Source organism: Tachypleus tridentatus, chromosome 9 (genome assembly GCF_004210375.1).
Source record: "Tachypleus tridentatus isolate NWPU-2018 chromosome 9, ASM421037v1, whole genome shotgun sequence".
Taxonomy (NCBI): Eukaryota; Metazoa; Arthropoda; class Merostomata; order Xiphosura; family Limulidae; genus Tachypleus; species Tachypleus tridentatus.
Window position 1 is genome coordinate 113,818,263 of NC_134833.1, and position 21,389 is coordinate 113,839,651.

At 32.4% G+C, this 21,389-nt stretch overlaps 1 protein-coding gene across 5 annotated transcripts in view; it reads left to right on the forward strand.

The window, feature by feature from the left end:
- atl (atlastin GTPase) overlaps window positions 1-21,374 on the forward strand; it is a 67,210-nt gene extending 45,836 nt beyond the window's left edge. For all 5 annotated transcript variants that reach the window (XM_076456597.1, XM_076456594.1, XM_076456595.1 and 2 more), the window contains 6 exons: window positions 498-554; window positions 1,193-1,264; window positions 4,258-4,407; window positions 5,280-5,494; window positions 18,076-18,142; window positions 18,548-21,374. In XM_076456597.1, the coding sequence (XP_076312712.1) occupies window positions 498-554; window positions 1,193-1,264; window positions 4,258-4,407; window positions 5,280-5,494; window positions 18,076-18,142; window positions 18,548-18,664 (678 nt within the window). In that variant the 3' untranslated portion in view covers window positions 18,665-21,374. The remainder of the gene's footprint in view (window positions 1-497; window positions 555-1,192; window positions 1,265-4,257; window positions 4,408-5,279; window positions 5,495-18,075; window positions 18,143-18,547) is intronic.
- Window positions 21,375-21,389: the final 15 nt, after the last annotated feature.

The following is a 21,389-nucleotide window of genomic DNA, read 5'->3' on the forward strand; positions in this document are numbered from 1 at the left end:
TGTTTTTGTTGTAATGTTTATTAGAAATTCAGGTTCCTGGTCCCGCTGAAGGCGACTGTTTAACATACTGTCAAAGTAAAATTGTAAATATGAAATTTGAAAACAATGATAAAGTTTTATCTTAAAAATTTTCTTGTATCAAGAGAAAAAATATTAGCATTAAATAAAAAAATTTATACATGGGCTCGTAATTCAGCTCACTTTTCTCTCCTTTTGCATTTTTATAGAGGAATGCTTTTGAGTTGTGAAAGTGATTTAAGATGGTGGTTTAGTTGGGTACTTTTTCAAAATAATGTAAGCTTCTAAAGAGCAGTGATTTAGCTGATTGAGAGAAAATGTGAACACCACAAAAAATTAGCTTCTGTATAATTATATATAGAAGATTTACATCTGTCTGTATAAAATGAGGATCTGTTGTGCCTGTGGATACCATTGTAAAAAAAACAAATTTTTTTACAGTTGGGAATATAAAGCTTTATTGTATTAATTTTTTCTAGGCATATACAAATATATATAAAGGAGACGAACTTCCAGAGCCAAAATCAATGTTAGAGGTAAGTAATAACTGAGGATCATGGGAAGGGAGAAAATTTTGAATTTTAGATTTTTATTAGCCATGAACATTCTTACTTGTTCAATGGTTAACTTAAAAAAATATGTTTAATGTTAAAAGCAATGACTGATATGTAATGCCTACTATTACATTTTTCTGTAGCTTTTAAACCATATTTTCTGTTTCTAAACTGCCTAAACATGTTCTACAAAACAATACTGGTTATAGTATGCTTTACAGGAAAGTATACTGAAGTATGTTTAAAACAACTATAATCAGGCCTAAAATACTACATGATGGAGATTTTGTTTTATTAAAAAGCAAGAGCATTTTAAGTGTAAGTATTTTTTTATATGTAAGTACATATTAGCACTGTTTCAATATTCACTCAAATATTTCTGTTTTCTCTATATTATCACAGTCACTGGTTGAGAGAAGGTATTTGTGAAGTGATCAATTTTGTCTAGAACAGTTGTGAGGTACAGAATATGTCTAATAATATCATACTAACTAAGCTTAAAATATATTTACTCTTTGGAAGATTCTCATTGAATATTACTTGAAATATGTAATAATGTTTGGAAAATATTTTTATATTAAAATAGAGTCTGTAGTTTAAAAAGATGTATCTACACCTAGGCAACAGCAGAAGCCAACAATCTTGCTGCTGTAGCCAGTGCAAAAGACCATTACTGTTCTGGAATGGAAAAGGTGAGACCTAGCAGACATCTATTTTTGTTTTAACCACCATATATATAAATCATCAAAAAACATTGTGCAATCTAATTTAGTTTTGTACCCTTTGAACTATAAGCTAAGAATGAAGAAATTCCTAATTTTTGAGAGTTAAACTCTTGTATCATAAGATATTTTTTTTACATCTTCTGTTTTGATCAGTCATTTCTAAATCATTTCCTGTACTGTAATCTGAAAGAGTTTCAAATGCTTTTATTGAATAGTGTATCTTAATTCAAATGCATCATCATAAGTTTCCTGCAAACCACTGACCAACATAACAAATATGTTACATAAAGTGTCCTTATAGGTAATACTTCAGCATTATGTAAGTGAAAGTGCACATGTCATAACCTTTTATTGAGGTATATTCAAAATCAAATTAAACTTTTTTATCATCAGTGTATATGAGTAAACTTGGCATCGAAACATAGTTATTAAATCAAGTTTTAATGTTATGCAAATAAATTTTCAGTGTCCCCTAGTATGAGAATTGTGACATTTGCTCGCTGTCTTTCCCTCTTCTCCAACTTATTTACCACCCATTCAAGAACTACATAATTTAACATAAATTACTCATCATAATATAAATGATACTCATAGAAATCATGATTTATATAGCCATCAATTCTATTTGTTTACAAAGCCATAAACTGGAAAATCAGACCTACTATCTACACTTACCTATTAAATTGTCTCCTTCACAAATTGCCAGTAGTTTTTGATGTTTTGTATTATGTAATTTATAACTAATATATAGCAGAAGTTTTAATCAAATGGTGTTATATTGCAATGTTTTTTGTGCAGAACACATTCTGTCATTATTTCAAATTTGTTCTTATAGGAATTACATCAACGAGATAAGCTGAATTTTTAAAGACTTTTATCACATAGATAGAAAGCCGGAAAAATTATAATAGTTTTAGAAGAGTGTTTTTTGTGTCTTATTATTTTGTGTTTGTAGGGATGAATTATATAAATAAAAAAATTTAGTGTATTAGTACCATTAGTATAAAAGAGTAGGCTAAAATTTCATTGACAGTCAACAGCAAAAAAGAAAAATGAAGACCCAGGTAAGTTTTTTATTTTTTGTTTTGCTTGTGTGTTCTTTTTTAATTATTATAAAATTGCTTAAAATGTAAAAATTAGGAACTTCTTAGGTTAGATAATAAAAAAATAAATTATTCATAAAGTATGCTTGCAAACACCTCATGCATTATGTAATATGATACATTAATATGAACTGCACATTTTTCAAGTGATTTACAACTTGTGTGGTGGGAGTTTTAGTAAGAAGTGGTTCAGAGCTCAATAAAACAATAAAACTAAGTATAAATAGATGTATACTATTATGAATTTTGAGCTATATAGGATAAAAAATCATGGCTTCCTTGATGTCCGTTATTGAGATATGCAAACTTTTCTTGAAATATAGCTAAAAGTTAGTGTTGAATTACAGTTGCAGTTCATAGCTGGCAGAACCTTTTGTTGTTTTAGAGCTGAGACACAGGCAGTGGTTTGTATATCAGACTGAAATTTTAAGTTTAATGGTGGCATCCCATTACCACAAATGAAACTTCTTCAACAAACTAAAATAGGTCAAAAGTTTGTTGGTAGTGGTTGCTGTTGACTTGCTGTTGTCCCTCTAGTGTTTTTAAGTTCAAAATTAGGGCTATATAACACAGATTAGCTTACAGTTTTAAAATAAATTATGTAATTGATGCAGTTGAGTTCATTAAATGATTATGTTTTCTGATTGTCAGTTTCTTTTATTTAGACTTCCTGTTCATTATTGAAGTGCTACATACAACATTGAAGTTTTTTATTAGTTACATCATTACAATCTTGAAACAATCTTTATAAATGTTTCATGATCTTTTATACAGTGCTCTAAATGACATGTAGTTTTATCCCCATATTCTTGCCCATTTTGAGAACAAACATATCAAAAAACTAGATAGGATTGTTGAAGTTTATTGATTTTCTCTTTAAAAAAAAGTTCTCATTATAGATTTTAAAGTCACACACCTTGAAATTTGTGAATAGTTGATTTAAAGATATTTTTGATTTTTTATCTTAATATGTAACAGTTTTTACCCATTAAAGGAAGATTGAAATAAACTGTTTGGGCACATCAAAGCTTGCTTTCCAAAAGGTGTATAGTCCCTTTAAAAACTGTTTTAATATATTATCCAGTAACAGTAATGACAACCTTTTTATGATATACCAATAACCACTAGTAACATGACAGGTTCGAATCCTGGTCGCACCAAACATGCTCGTCCTTTCAGCCGTGGGGGTGTTATAAAGTGACGGTCAATTCCACTATTCGTTGGTAAAAGAGTATCCCAAGAGTTGTTGGTGGGTGGTGATGACTATCTGTCTTCCCTCTAGTCTTACACTACTAAATTAGTGTACAGATACCTTTGTCTGAAATTAAAAAACAAACAAACAAACAAAAACTAGTAACATGATGAGTTGTTTGAAATAAAATATTTTGGTTGATTTTTAACCACTATGTAACCATGAAACTATACGTACTGTAAGTGAGTGTACTAAGTATATCTGAAGAAAATATGACAGTTTTTAGTAAACATTACAAGAATGTTGTACACAAAAATTAGATTTTTTAAAAAAGTATTGAACTTAAACGAATCAGAAATATATTTTATGGAAGTAGTCATGACTGAAAAATTGATTGAGTGTGATGATTCATTTATTTTCAGTGATGTCACAATTTCTCATGATATGAAATTGGTATGCATTGCAATAATAAGATATAGAGAAAAACTTCATTACATGGGTCTTTAAAAAGAAACTTTTTTTGATTTTATGTAAAATAAATATTTTAGAATGAACCTAGGTAAATATTTAGAAGGAATATAAGCATCTATCTCTAAGTGATGTACATAAAACTGGTACATAGTTATGTGCATAATTGAATTTAGTATACACTAAATGTGTTTTAGGTTTGTGGTGGAGAACGTCCATATCTTAACTTCCGAATATTAGAAGAGGATCATCTACGACTTCGAGAACAAGCCATGGATATATTTCGTACTACAAAAAAAATGGGTGGAACTGAATTTTCCCAGTCTTATCAAGAAAGATTGGAACAGGTTAATTGTGTGTTTTGCATATATTAATGTTATTAATGAACAATTTTTTTAGTTTTTGGTCATTTCAGATAAATAGTTGTAAAAATTGTGTGTCTACTAAGTTTAATCCTGTTTTATATTGGGAATGAAATTTGACTTCATTCTTTAAACTAAAGGACTTTTGTTTTATAGTATATAACAAAATAACATACTTATACTATATGTATATAATAATGTTTTTCTTGAAAGTCCATTTATCTTTCTCCATAATCTTATCCTCCAGGACTTCGAACACTAGAAACTTGGTTTCAGTGCTCCTGGTGAATAGCTATGGGCATAAACTACAAATAAATATGTTCTCCAAATGCTGGCTAAAGCATTTTTATAAGTCTTATAGTATACAACAGTGTTCCATAACTATTTTTACATACTATGTGTATGAGAATTAAACTTATTTGTGACTATTATATATATTGAGCAGAGCTAATACTGAGATTGGTTCATGTATTAACTTTTCGTTTGTGATTGGTATGTTTTTTGTAGCATTTAGTAGAAATTTGGTTCTTGTCAGTTGTGACAATTAGAGGGACATTAAAAAAAGTGTCATATTTATGATTCCATGATGTTTGAATAGATATTTTATTGTAATGTATATCTGAAGTATGCTAATTCTATAGTACTTTTGCTACTGTAATCTGAATATTTAGCAAAGTAACTTATTAGATCAGAAAGACTGCAATATAAAAAATATCACTGGTACTTAAGGGTTAAGTACCCATGATGGTTAATACAAGGTAATACTTTACTGTTGTACAGTCTTTATTAAGTAAGTATATAGATTATATATTGTATATAATGCTTAAGTGACTTCTTTTTTTTTTTTTCTTTTCTAGGAGATACAGGAAGCTTTTGAAAGCTTCCAAAAGCACAATGAAAGCAAGAATATATTTGCTGCAGCACGCACACCAGCCACTTTGTTTGCAGTAGTGTTAATTATGTATTTTTTTTCTGCCATATTTGGTGTCCTGGGAGTGTACTTTATGGCAAACCTTTCCAATTTGTTGATGGGTGTTGCACTGATTATACTCTGTACTTGGGCTTACATTAGGTAAATAATTAGTTTAGTCATTCAGATAGATTAATCATACCACCTTCAGGTTCAACATTTACATTTAAGTAGGAATGAAAGTACATCAGCTATTTAAACAAAACAAAATTCTTCATCAAAGTTTATTTAATGGATGATTTTGGTCTGTTGTCTTAAAATTTATACTGTTGTATAAATGTGTGCTTTGTGTGCAAAGTATGTTGTAAAATTGTTTGCTTACTGATACATTGTTTAGCCTTAAAAAAAAAAAAAAAGATATAGATGAGATTGAATTCTTGACCTGCTACATATAAAGTGTGTTCTTTTTCCTATGAGCCAAAAAAAATAAAATTATATTCATACACAGCAAAATTAAGAATAATAGTGTTTGTGAGAAGGATATATGTTTTAAACTGATAGGTTCTTTGAGTAATGCTATTTATTTATTTTTTTGTAGTTGGATGTGAATGAAACGAACACTTAATGAACAAAATTTGGAGTTGTATTTAGTTTTAAAATGAAGTGTAAAACTGTGGAATGACCATAAACAAAATACATTTCTGAACACAACATTTTTTGTATAATTGTAGATAACTACTATCTTTGACTAAGATATTGAGATTTTATCATGATTGAATTCTTAATAAAGCAAATTTATAAAATGAATTCTTAAAGTTATGCCATCAAGAAGTGTAAAAATCAACTGTTTTCATACATTGCTATTTTACTTATTGTTTCTTCTTTTTCCATAATATCAACTATTTTTTACTTCCTTAAAGTATTAACAGAGTGTTGGGTCCTCTACTAACAATAATAGGAAATATTTTCCTATATAAAGGATGTTTAAACTTTAGGTGCAATTACTGATGTTTAGGCACATGTCTTGAGATAATTGTAAGTGTGTAATAGTTATAAAATAGTGATTTATTAAAAATATGGTATGAAGATGTGTAAAAATCAGTTGCTGTCATATGTTTTTTTGTTGTTAATTTCTTGTATGTATATGTATGTAAATCACATTTATATATCATGTGAAACCTATAGTTATTATTTTTTCACTCATTGTGGTAGCTGTAGAGCATTGAAAATGATTTAAGCTGTGGGTGGTTGTGATTGTTAGGACTAATTGCTGTATATTATATACCAGATAAACTTTACTCCACTTATGAATATATTTAAACTTTAAGCCTATTTGTCAGTTTTATAGCAGATGTTGGAGATTGTATTGAGACACGATGATACTTCATTATGTATAAGCCACAGAAAGGCAAATTATCAACTTTTTGTGTTTCCTTGTGTTTATGCTACTCAAGTAATTGTCTTTCAAGTTAATGCTACAACTGTTGTAATTTTGCACTTGTATAGAACAGTGCACACTATATGTTGCTCACTTTTTTGCTTTTATAAGCATAAAAATACCACTATACAATTACCCAATAGATATATTGTATTTTCAGGTGAACTGATATGTATATGTGCAATGTTCTTTTAATTACGTAGATTTCTTTCTGATGATATTAACCTTAATTTAACAAAACACAATATTTAGGGACAGCAAGGGATCTATTGGTCCATTTAGCCTGTCCCATTCATTAAACTAGAACTATCAAACGAAAACAACAAACAAACCTCACAGCTAGCCCTTATCATTCATACATTTATCAAGCCTTCACTTAAATTTACTGCCTGCATTACATCCTAAGCCAATCCATTCCAAAGATAAACTAACTTGTTAGAAAACTGAAACTATCTTAGCTGAAGATGATTCCCATTTTGCTAAAATTTGTGTCCCCTTATCCCACGGTTCTTCACATTTAAGTATGAAAAGAGATGAGGCATCAATATTATTGATACTATTTACAATCTTGAACATTTCTGTCAAGTCCACTTTATTTCTTATTTTTAACAAGATTAAACAATTTCAGAGATCTTAACCACTCCTCATACTCTTAACTTTTTCATTCCAAGTATCATCCAAATAGCCCTCTTTTGAACCTTATTCAACAATTCATTATCTTTTATAAGACAAGAAAAGACAAGACTGAACACAGTACTACAAATGTAGTTTAGCCAGTAACCTATACAATGAAATTATAATCTCTTTAGACTTGTAATCGGTAACTTTGTAGATACTGCCTAAAATCCTATTTGCCCGACCATTAACAATAGTGGACTGCTTGGATGGCTTAAGAGACTGATTGACTATTACACCAAGATCTGTTTCCTTCATAACTGTGTTAAGGCTGTTTTTATTCAAATTATACTTATAATTTGAATTACGATAAACTACATGTGTTAGTTACCATGCATTTGTTATAATTAAAACCAGTATGCAATTTATTTGCCCAACTTACTAAGTGATCTAAATCTTTTTGTAAAGCAGCAGTACTATTCTCTTCACAGCCAGCAACAACCCAGACCTTGATACCATCAGCAAATTTAAGTAATTTATTGACTTTTCCTTCATCTTTGTCATTAATGTAAATCAAAAAGAGCAAAGGTCCTGAGACTGAGCCCAGAGGTACCCAACATGTGACATAAATTGAATTTGACTGAATTCCATTTGTAACAACCATCTGCTTTCTTTTGTCCAGCTAGTCTTTTGTCCAATTAGCTAACTTATTCTTTCACACCTACAGAGATAATGTTTTTTACAAGCCTTTTATGTAGCACCTTGTGAAATATGCTTTATGAAAATCCAGATATATCAACATTTTACACTCTTACCCTCATCTACATATGCTGCAACATTTTTGAAAATGTCAAAATATTTGTAAGACAAGATTTTTCTTTAGTGAAACCAAGTTCACTTTTCAATAAAATTTTCAACTTTGTTAAGTGACTTTGCAAAGTATCTTTCATGAGAACTTTCAAAACTTTTCCCATAACTCATGTGAGACCAACAGGCCTATAATTACTGGGACAATTTTTATCACCTCTCTTGAAAACACAAATAGAATTATAGCCAACTTCCATTTTTCTAGTACCTTCCCACTATTAAAAAACTTACAAAAATAGTAGCAAACGACTTGCATATCCAATTCTTAATTTTCTTCAAAACACTTGGAGAAATATTATTTGCATCTAGAGCCATATTTTATTTAAACTTCCCAGTTTTTTTCCTTAACCAGCTCAGAATTAGTGCAGTTATCTTTTCTGAATTTGTTTCCATCTATGAATTGTATGATGTGTGGAATACTACTTAGATCTTCATTAATGTATTTAAAGAAATCATCACTGTAAATTTTTACATTTTCAGCCAACCTTTTTTCACATCCTTTTTGATGTCCTAATTTTATGTTTCACCAACTTTCTTGATATTCTGTAAACTTCTAAATCTCCTGTCATACCAGTTAATTTAAATTTCTTAAATTTGTTATGATTTTCTTCAGTTTTTTCCCTCATACTCTTTGTGGGCCAACCTTGTTTTTTTACTTGCAGTAACCCTTTTTCTTTCTGTAAGGAACATGTTTTTTCTTGAATATTTAAACAGTGATTAAATGTGGAAAAGTTTTAAAGATAGTGTTTCCAAATAATTCAATAATCAAATTCACAACAGGTAATTCTTGTTGCATCCTTTCAAAATTTGCTTTTTTAAAAACTTAGAACCAAGATACTGTTATGCCTGATCTACATATGCAGTAAAACATCAAACCAAATAGAGAAATGATCACTTGCATTTAGATGTTACCAAATTTCCACCTTTTAAGCCACTTCTATATTAGAAGCTAACAATAAATATGTAATAGTATTGTCTAGTAGGTCTCTTGACCAGTTTGGGAAGAAACTTATCTTGAACAGTTTCCAAAGACCTTTGTCCCTCACAGTTTGACTATAGCATTTCCCATTCTATGTGCTCACTCATAATTATGATTTCATTTACTTCATTAACAGTTGAAATCTTAATCTCATTGCAAAGTTTCTCATTCATTTCTTCAGTGTCATCTGGTGGCCTGTAACAAATTCCTAATAAAAGCATTTTCCATTTATATCTCCTGACAGAAACTCAAGTGGATTCAGTCTCTTTATTATTATCTTTGATATTCTTAACTTCAACAAAATGTAACTCACATTTTATAAATAAAGGCACTCTTTTTAACCCCTCTCTTTAGTACTCTACCCTATTAAATAACCTATAACTCCTTGTTTCAAAGACATTTCTAACATCAGAATCATCCATTCCAACCAGTGCTCTAAAGTTATCTGTTTTATTTTGTTTTACTTCTAGCACTACAATAGTAACAAACCTATTTTTAGATCTACTGCTGTTTCTCTGCTAAACTTTTCTTTAACCTTTTTTTTTTCTTTATTTGGTATATCCTAGTCCTCATCACTGACTGGTCCTAATTTAAAACTTTCCTTATAGTTGAGTTAATAGCCCCTCAAACAAACTAGTCACTACCCTTTTAAATGTAAACTATCCATTCCAAAAAACTCCTTTCGTCTATTGAACTGATCCCACAAGTCCAATCAGCCAATCTTTACATATTTACCTAAATCTAGCATTCAGACCAAGCGACCTACTTATAACATCATCCCCACAATTAATTCTCAGCAGCATCTCTGACACAGTTACATAATGGCTTTTTTCTTTAAATACTTTTATTAACCCCTTGTACTTATCAATTAGTTCCTGTGGCCTACCTTTCTATAAAGAATTAACCCACATGTACACAACAAAGACTGCATCATTGCTAGCTCAATTTATTATATCTGTTGCTCTGTCATTAATATCCTCCACCTGTGTCCCTGAATAGCATAATCTAATTCTTTTCTCCATATTTACCTCACAGACTATCCAACTCGCATGCCTTATCAAAGAATCATCTGTAACTATAACCTCCTTAAATTTATCATTCACAAACTTCTTTGTCCCTTTTGTTTTCCTTCACTCCAGTAGTTCCTCATCTGAACAAGCTGAAATTTATTGCTATGTAGAGCATGCTCAGTACAGTTAAATATTCTACTTTAATCCTAATAGTACTGTTTCTAACTTCCTGAAAGCTATTACTAGTTGATGTATCCCTTACTTGTAAAAGCTTAAGTTCTTACTCAAATCCTGCTGCTATTTGTCACACTTTACACTTTCATATATCTGTTTCTGCTCTTGATTAGAATAGCCTCCAATTTCTCCTCCAGTCTGCAATTCTTGCAAGCAAATTTTACATCTTTATAGCGAGTTTCCTTAAAAGCACATATCAATTTATGAGTTCCCAAATAAGACACATTTATTGAACCCATCACACTTAAACTATGAGTGCTTCTGTATTTGTCATAAATATTATATTTGTAGCCTGGGAATAAATGCTCAGTACTAACTACAAGTAGCCTATTGACAATACTGTTAAGCCTAATGTTTGAGGATCAAGTATAATGCACTATTTTATCAATACCTAATCTTCATGCAAAAGATATTTAAGTTTTTCTTTAAAATATAAAAGTGACAAATGACTAGTGTTTAATTTAACTGATATTGTAGGAAATATTTATTAACTAATATAATTTTCTTAAGTTTAGTTTTAAACTATTTTTGGCCAGTACTTCCTAGGTTTAATAGCTTTTTTACAGTGTAATTTAGTGGTATGCAGTCTAGACTGTAAATCCAAGGATTTGTGATTTGCAGTCTATTGCTGCAAAAATGCATAATGTACTTTCAGGCTATGGGACTGCTATAATATTGATGACCATATCCTACTTTTTGGACATACAAGTGTAACAAAACAACTTGTGGGGAGTGTTCTTGACTAGCTGCCATCCCCCTTGTCTGTCTTGTGTAGCTTTTATCCAAAAGATCTGGAACTAACAGACAAACCAGTGTAATCAGTAATTATTCATGCATGAAGATGGTAAAGATATTCATTTCATAATTAATACTTAGTTATGGTTAAAGCTTCGCTGTTTGATGCTTGATGTAATAACTTGACAAATAGAGTTGCTGCATTGTTTTCATTGTAAAAGGCTCAATTATAAGGCTGTCATTTCCAAAGCACACCACTACTCTCTGCTTGCTTTTCATAAGCTATGTAGTGTTTAATGACAACTGTTTCTAAGAGGACACTTCAACATTATAATTAGACAGAATTTCTTATGCACTGCATTTTGTGACTTGACCAATATATCTTTATATGAAATAACAGGAATACTCCTTTCATTTTCAGCTGCCCCTCGATGTGGATTCCTGTACATGGTCAGGGGACCTCCCAGGGAAGGTTCCATTCTCTCAGTTTACCCCTCTGGGATCTAAACGTCCAGCCACGTGTTTGCCATGCGTGGCGAACACGTGAAGGGGAGGAGAGAGTTCTGATGGTTGAATGGTCCAACCCTAACACACCACTTTGGCCTTGAATTCCTATAGACAGGCAGCCTTGGGGTGTGGCCTCTCTAGGGTCAATTGACTGGTTCATGTGGGCTTGGGTCAACCAAGTACCAGTGTTGGATGTTCTCAACAGGTGTTGTGGACATTGTATCTGATGCTGGTGTTTGGGTATCGTGCACACGAAACCCTGGTGTTTCTGCAGTGACCTTGTTTGACATTGTAATGGGTCCCCTTGTAGGGCTCCATAGTGGATGGGGTAAGTGGGCACCGAAATTTCCCTTTTTTATTTTTTTATTATGAGTCCGCCAAATAAAAACTTAAATAAAACAGTCCATAGGTAAACAACCACGTCTTGAAGGTTCTGAGAGGCAATCTTCAACATCTGTAACACCTGTTGTACCTCATTTTCATATCCTATATTTTCTTTCAGACAAACCTTTAGGACAAATGTTCATTTTTCATTCAGAAGGGACTAGAAGGACTTGCTGGTTCTCCAAAGTCAGTAAAGAAACTTCAATCTGATGATATATTGGTGGAAACATTCACATCTCAACACAGTGAACTCCTCTTGAATTCAAAGGCAATTGGGGATGTACCTATTGAGGTTACACCTCATGCTACTTTGAATTAATCACGAGAAGTTATTATTGAGAGGGATTTCAAGAACATCTGTAAGTCAGAGATTCTTGCTGGTTTCTTCACTCAAGGAGTCTCTGCAGCGAGGCATATCTCCACTCGCAAAGATGGAATTATGATGCTAACCAGTATCCTTGTTCTGACATTTACATCACCACATCCACCTGCCACCATCAAGGCAGGTTACATTAACTGCAAGGTACAGCCATACATTCTAAACCCTCTGTGATGTTTCCAATATCAGCAGTTCGGTCACTCAAAGACATCATGTTGTGGTTCCTTGACGTGTGTTTGTTGCAGTGGCAAGGATCATGATGCCTATGAGTGTGAAACGGACCCTCATTGCATCAATTGCAATGGCTCTCACCTGTTCTACTTTCATTCTTGCCCTAAATGGTTGGAAGAAAAAGAGGTGCAGCATGTGAAAATGATTCATAACATTACTTATTCTTAGGCTTGAAAGTTGCTGTCCACCACTTCATCTTGCACATATGCTGCTGCACTTCATTTCAAAAGTATAGTGGGAGTGCAGACAGATCTCTCTGTGGCTCCAAAAGAATCGTTCTCAAAACAAATGAAAAGTCTTTTGACCTCCATGGTTAAAAAAGTTGATGAATCAACCTCAACACCCATCTCTGTCCCTTACATACATTTCAACAAGCCCCAAGATCCACATCCTTTGGTTCCAGGTACAGGCATTTCCTCAGATACATCTTCTTCTCCCACTCCAAGTTGCAAAACTATCATTCGTTCATGTCCACAGACATTAGAATCCTCTTCCAACAACAAAGACCTGCCCAATCGACCCAGAGCAGGATCCATGGAGGTCAATAGACCTCCCTCGAATAAGGACAGTAAGGAAAAAAGACATGATCGTAAACAGAAGAGTTATCCACCCAATTTGCCTACACAACAATTGGTATAATGGAACTGTTGAAGTTTACGTTTTAATCTGGATGACATCAAAACACTGATTGCTTCCTACCATCCTGTATGTCTTTCCTTACAGGAAACATTTCTGAAACCTGCTGATACAGTCATCTTTCAGCTGTTTTCTTAGTACAGTAAGGACAGGCTGTGTGATGAATGAATGAATGGAGGGGTGGCACTTTTGGTTGATCAGTATATGCCCACCCTGTCTTTGCCCCTTGACACACCCTTGGAGGCCATAGCCATCTGTGTTTCCTTGGGTCATACCATCACTGTTTGTTCTCTCTACCTTCACCTGGTGAGACACATGATCAATCAGACCTTGATGCTCTCATTGAACAGTTGCCGTTTCCCTTTTTAATCCTGGGGAACTTTAATGGACATCATTCCCTCTGGGGAAGTGCTGATATTGATAGGAGGGGTCACTCTGTAGGGGGTATGTTCTCTGATCACAACCTTTCTCTTTTCAATACTGGTTCTTCTTCTACTTATTTTCATGCACCTAGTCAGTCGTTTACTGCTATTGATCTCTCAATTTGCTCCCCCTTTATTATTCTCCCATTTTGCATGGAGGGTTGACAATAATCCACTAGGCAGTGATCATTTTCCTATAATTTTGAGAGAGACTGGCTGTGGTCGATGCCACCTGACCTGCGTACCCTGGTGGAAAGTGGATCATGCAAACTGGCTGTCTTTCACTGCTCTTGCAGAACTTGATCCTGCCATCATCTGTAAGCCATCAATAGACGACTCTATGGCAGCAGTAACTGACTGTATTATACAAGCAGCTGCTCAGTATATTCCTAAAACCTAAACATGTTTTCCACTATATTGTTGTCCGTGGTGGAATCCTGCCTGCTATGTGGCACAGAAGGCTAAAAAATGGGCCTTGGATACTTTCCATAGATATCCCACACTCTTGCACCACATTGCTTTCCAGCAGGCCTGTGCACATACTTGGTGGGTAAGACATCAAAGCCAGAAGGAATCTTGGATTAAGTTCACAACCAGCACATCTTTTTCCACCAGTTCCAAAGTCATATGGAACAAGATTTGAAAGGTCAGTGGGCAATATAATTCTGCTCCCCTCTCAATCTTGCTCTCTGATGGCCAGGAAGTAACTGATACCTGGAGCATTGCAGATACTCTAGGTGAAAGCTTTTGCTGGGTATCTAGCACTTCTGCTTCTTCCTTCACCTTCTGTCTGGCAGTACATAGCTTGGATCTGATGATGTACACCATGAAATGTTGTGCCATCTATCTCTTGCTTCTCTTGCTATTCTTCTGATTGTTTTTACCTGGATCTGGTAAGAGAATGTTTTCCTGATGTCTGGCACCAGGCTATTGCCCTACCTTTCTCTTAGCCTGGGGTTGTGTTTTCCTTCTTCGGTGGGCCAAAGTTATTCAGAACAGATGACCTGCCATTGCTCCTTTTGGCCTTCGTATCCAGGTGCAGTTGGATGAATTGGGTCTGTCTTTGGATAACATTGCTGTACCCACTGGTCAGCCCATCCCACCATGGCTTCTTACAGTTCCCAAATGTAACCTATCTTTAAGTCATCTGAGAAAAGCAGACACTTCCGATTGGAAATACTGTCTGCTATTTGCTGAACATCTTTTAAAACATCCTTTCATTCCTATTTATACAGATGGTTTGAAATCAAATGACTGAAAGGGCTCTGTCATAATTTGTTGTGGTTTGGTGGTTGTGTGCAGAATCCCCTCTACAGCTTCTGTGTTCACTGCTGAATACACCATTTCTCTTGCCCTGGATCACATAGAAGTTAAGTAGTACTCAAACTGCACTATTTATACTGACTCACTTAGTTCTCTACTGGCCCTGGAATCGCTTCCCATTAGTTCACATCCTGTTCTCACCTGTATTCAAAACTGACTGGCCCATTTTTCTTTAACATCTATTTCTATTCCAGTTTTTCTGGATATTGGGTCACGTTGGTATTTGCAGTTACGAGCTCATCGACACCACAGCTAAATATATATGCTCTGGCCATATCATTGCTGTGCCTGTGCCAAACATGGACTATGGTCCTGTATTCAAGGCTTGGCTCTGTGCCAGTTGGCAGTTGACTTGGAGTGAGCAATGCGAAAACAAGCTTTTCCAAATAAAACCTTATATTGGACTTTGGCCGTCTTGCTTCCATAAGGATCGGAAAGAGGAAGTTGTTCTAACTAGACTATGCATTTGTCTCAGTTTTTTAACTCATCATTTTCTTTTATCTGAAACTGATGCACTAGTGTGTAGTCTGTTTAACACTCAGACCATAATAAGCCACATTTTACTTTCTTGCCATCGTTACGACCCTCAACAGTGGCACCATTTTAAACATGTTCTGTCCCAAGGTTTGTCCATAATGCTAGACAGTGTTATTGGTGATGGTGACACTGTCCACCTTGGTAATGTTTTTAGTTTTTTAAAGGCCATTAATCTTTTAAATGCCATTTAAGTTTTTTAATTTGTAAATTAGACCTTTTTTAATGTGATTCCTTTTTAAGAATCAAAGCCCAGCTGGTTCAATTTGAAATTAGAAAATGGCCGTAACATTAAATAACTTGAAAGGCCAACTTCAGGTGACTAACGCTGCTGTTTGAACTATGTGTTAGTCACCTTGGCGAGTTATTATTAAAATTTTGCTACAAGTCTTTTAAAACGTGTATTACTTTTTGAAAATGGCTGTAACATTAAATAACTTGGAACTAGGAGTGGAAAGACCAACTTCAGGTGACTGCTACAGAAAGTTCTTTACAACTTGTATTACTGTAGATTTTCTCTTAATGCTGTAGACTAGATGTAAACATTGGGTTTATGCTATTTATGTTGTTTTTTTAATCTTTGTTTTGTTTTACCTTAATTTCCTTTTATGAATTTTACTAAATTTGCTTTAGTTTTAACTCTTTACCAGATGTATGGCACAGATAACTTAGCTGCTTTGTGCCATAAAATGCCAAACCAACCATCCAACTTTTGCTCCCCCTGTGGAGTACCACAGTTGTATCATGAACTTCAAATAATTATCTCCTTTTGATCAAAGTACACATAGATGGGTTCAGTGACTTTGGAGTAACCTTTGACAAGACAAATTATACTCCTTTTCTCTATTAAAGTGTGAAACCCACTTTAAATATCTCCTGTTAACTTCATGTTTTCTAACTTTTTTCTGACTCAACTTTCTTTTCTGTTGCTTTGTTAGGTCATCTAGTATATGCATGTGCATGTGTATACACACAGCTGCTTGAGATATGGCTGGAAATCTTGATGAACATGTATCCTGTTGACCTCAAATCTGTACAGAGATCCTTTTTGTGTCATGTTGTATATTTTAACATGGGGCATGTGGACAGCATTTGCAACTACTCTTTCTACTTATGGATTTGTACCAATTGAAGTATAATTTGTTGCAGGTCTCTGTGGATGATCCTGGTGCCCTGTGGTGATTCACATTCCTTTGTTTTTCAGTGTTATTAACCACAAAGGGATATTGCCCTATTGGAGATTCGAAACTCTTAATCTGAACACAGGGATTTTGTTTAGAAAATGGAATGTTTGGTATATTTACAAACATGATTGAAAATATGTCTTGAAATAATTCGGAAAGGTACAGGAACATTATTCAAGAGAGTCCGTATGTTTAACTAAGAAATCTTGTCACAAATATATGTTTATTGTCATGTCAGTTTGTTTTGTTCATATATTAGAAAAAAAACATCTTTCCAGTTTGCATGAGTTATACTTGTGAAGGGATATCCAACATATACTGATTGAAAGATGATTACACTACTTATTTTACCTCATCTTTATTTCCATCTGCACAGTGAATGATGTCAAAATAAACCAGCTCCTTTTTTTTTTAACGTTTTGATAAATCAGAATTGGAATTCTTATTTAAGTAAAATACATCTTGAATTCTATATTGCAAACTAACAAGAATGTGGCCAACCATTTATCCTTTATCCTTCACAAAAGCAATTAGTTTTTAGTAGCTTCACCCAACTTACAAATTGTCAAGCAGTGTTGAAGTGTAGCTCTGATGCATTACATTTTCACTGCAACTGTTATATTGGTTGCAATTGTCACATGACTTTTAAAGTTACATATTCAAATTTATTTTAATATAATATACTCAACTGCCTGTATATGAATACATTTTTATTTTGTAAATTTTTCTGTAGATTATTTTTGTCATTCCTGAAAATATTGGAAATAAAGACTTGTCCTAAAAAAGATATGAAGTAGTGCAAAAAAAAAGTACAAAAACTTTTCAATTTTGAACTGTTTCAGGGTATACTTTAACACTTTCAAAAGTCTTCCAGGAATTTATAAAAACAAATTTATAGGATGGGAGGAATGTTAATATGAAGAGTTGATGAATACATACAATGATCATCAAATTTTTGCTTTTTGATGGTTGTATTTCAAAAGATGAAACCATTACCTCAGTTGAAATATTTATTTGTGTAGTTGACAATGTATAAAGTAATTATTATCATGGAGAAACTTTGTGTAGCTCATTTTATTGAGATTTGTATGTGTGGATTAGCTGGGACTAATAGATTTAGGATGTTTAGTGCTACTGTAGATGGAAGTTTTATTTTCCTATTAAGAATTAGTATAATTAAAATATCCATGTGAAAAACTAATTTTTTTTACAGTTCAGGATATTCACTAGACACAAAATTAATGTTGTTTTTTAACTCCGTATAGGTACAGTGGAGAAATGCATGAGTTAGGATGTCATATAGATGCTTTGGCAAATTGTATATGGGAAAATGTAAGTACAGTGTTTTACTAATATTGAATTATATTGAGAATAGTCAATAATTATGGTGAGATTGTTTCATGATGATATCTTGAACAGCACATTGGAAGATAGCAGTAACATTTTCTAATGTTTTAAATATTTAAAGTAAATAAAAAGCCCATATGTGCCATAAGATAGAATTAGTAATTGACTTTTATTAAACTCTATACAGATATCATTTCTAACAACCATAGTGTTTTTAATAAGTTGTGTTAATTTGTTGTCACAGTAGTTAGTGTGTAAATATATGTATAACCAGATGAGAGTGATGTTTTTCTCTGGAAGTTATTCTCTTAATTGTGTTTTATAACACTACATTACATGTATATATAATCTTTCCAAGTGTGTTGAAACTGTAGGAATTCTTTCTTTCAGCTTCTTCGACCTGTGTACCAAACAGTAACCACTGACAACTTCACATTGCTGCCAAACTCGACTGTGTTACATAATGAAACTTCCCCTTCAGTAAATGGTAGAAAAAAAAAATCATAATGGTTAAAGATCATTAATAAATTTTGCTCAATTTAACTGGAGCAGAAACCTGTTTGTTAATGTTGATTTAGTTGTTTAACAAATGATTTTTGTTTTTAGTTGGGAGTTAAAAACAGTTGTATCTTATTAAAATTTTGCATTGGCTTGTAACCACATAATGTTTTATGATGTTTGCTCTTTCATGTTATCTGTAATATTTATGTTATTGAACACTGAAACACTTAAAATGCCTTTATTTTTAATATATAGGTTTGTACCATGAATAACGTTAATATAAAAATAGGTGTTGTATCCTGAATCTTCCAACAATTTTAAGTGTTTCTTCTATCATAAAAAGAATGAAGTGAAAACTGTGCATACATCATTTTTGTTTTCTTGCAACTCAATCTGATATTGTGAATCGACTTTGTTTGTGTTTACAAAACTGTTATCACATACACCATGAAGCATGTAACTTTTGTGCAGGTAATAATTACCATAGTGCCTAAGCCACAAAGTTTGTAAGTTTTTGGTTTTCATAACTTCTGAGGTCCTATTTTTACACTGAACATTTGCAAAGAGAAATTTGTGGCTTCCATAGTTTTGTGATGCAAGCAAGTAGTACAAAAAAGAGCGAGTTTTATACAATGTGGGTGAACATGTTTTTGTAATGAATTTGTTTACATACCATAAGACATTTTTCCTGTGTTATATATATCTAGTTTCCTTGTAAATCAAATACAAGTGTATCAGGAAAGCAGATTAGCAGTTTTTATAATTGTTAAGATTCTGTATTTTCATTCAAACATTGTGTAAGATATCTTCAGTAAGGTTGTTAGTAAAAATTGTCTAGTTACAAGTCAAGTGCAGCTGTACATTGTGCTAATGATTTGATAAAATTTATGTATGTATAGAGATATATATGGATACAGTAAAACATATTGGTTGGGTATAAAAGTATTTCAGTCATTACTAAAGCCATGTGATCCACTTTTGAATATTATAGTATCAATTATAAAGTGAACCAAGATTGCTTCATCTCGTAAATTGAATATTACATTTGAAAATATTTGTTGTGATGTACAATTCCTTTCAGTAAATAATCTACAACCCCTCTAAATGTTAGGTATGAGAACAGATTTGAAAATAAGTTTTGAAAAATGGGATAATATTTCAGATAAATATTTTTTTAAAAATTCATGAATTTGATTAAATTTTTTATCTGGTAAGATTGTCATATACTGGAGAAGTATTTCTTTGAACTTACATTATCACTGTGTGTTTCTTAGTTGTAGATGCTATGTAGGAATAGTGTTGTTATAAGTAGTAAGTACATATAAATAAAAGTTTTCTGTGGGCAGTAATCATTTTATATTAATGTACAGGATCCTATCATTCCCTAAAATACCTGACCTATATTAATTAATAAGGGTACTGTGATAGTGACATTATGTAAATTTTGCCTAACTTAGTGCCATCTCCAAGTGTTTTTAAAACATCTCCTCCTCCCCCCATTTCACAAGCATCATCTTGATTTGGAAAATCTTTAACTTCGCTCCAGAAAATGTTCCACAGTTATATTGAATTTTTCTAGAATTCTTTGTTTTTAGTATGATTTAAATTTCATTCATTGACATACACCGTTTTTTAAGTGGACTGTTCAACACGTTAGTATAACTAAAGGTAACTAGTTTCTGTAAATCTTAACGATTTAGAAATGTGGCTTAGATAAAGCTTTAGTTTAATCAATATTTTTATTCTTTGTTGATATGACCTGCAGTGGCTCACTGTTAAGTTTCAGGGTTTATAATGTTAGAATCTGGGTTTCAGTCCTTATGGCAGACACAGTCTAGATAGCCCACTGCACAGCTTTGTGGTAAAACAAACAAATGATGATAATGAATTCCACCTAATGTTTATTGACATTTAAATACAATCATTTTTTTATACATGTCTCTTTTAAAGACTTAACAATTTTGAAACTTAAAACTATGCAACAGTGATTCTCTTATTTAAAAAAACAAACAAACTTACTGATGTTATGCATTCATATTCATAAAAATTTGGTGAATTAGAAATTACTGCTATCGTTATCTGGTATACATTTCTTTAACACTAAAAGGTTTTGATATCTTACTTATACATAACAAGCTGTTTGTTTGAACATGTTTAATTCATTACGTTGTAGAACCACAGTTCTACACACAATAACCAGTATTCTTTTCTATGCATACAAGTGAAAAACTTAAACCCTTCTTTGTTATTGTAATATACAAGAAAATTAATAAAGTTTTGGAAAGTTTAATTTTATAAATGTTATATGTATAAATATTGAGAAAGCCATTGACCTTAAGACTTGCATACTTTCTCTTAAGAGTCATTGGAATTACTTGAAGTCTTAAAACTAGGTAATTAAAATGTTGTTTACTGAACATATTTATTAGTCAAGTTGATATTAAAAATTTCTAAGGTAATGAATGTTGTTAAATCTTGAAAATTTAATTGTTTCTATGATAACATTGTCAAATAAAACTGAATATTTTAATGTATAAAATTCCATAAAACCATTCTGTTGGATATGAAGTTGTAATGTGTTAGTAACTTTCTTTTGGGATATGCATGGATAGTATTGGCTGTAGTATAGTACTGTATAAATGTACAGTTTTAATGTTTTCAGTAACCCACTGAATTTCAGGGAGAGTTGGAAAATAAATTCTTTTATTAACACAAATTATTGTCCAGTTTC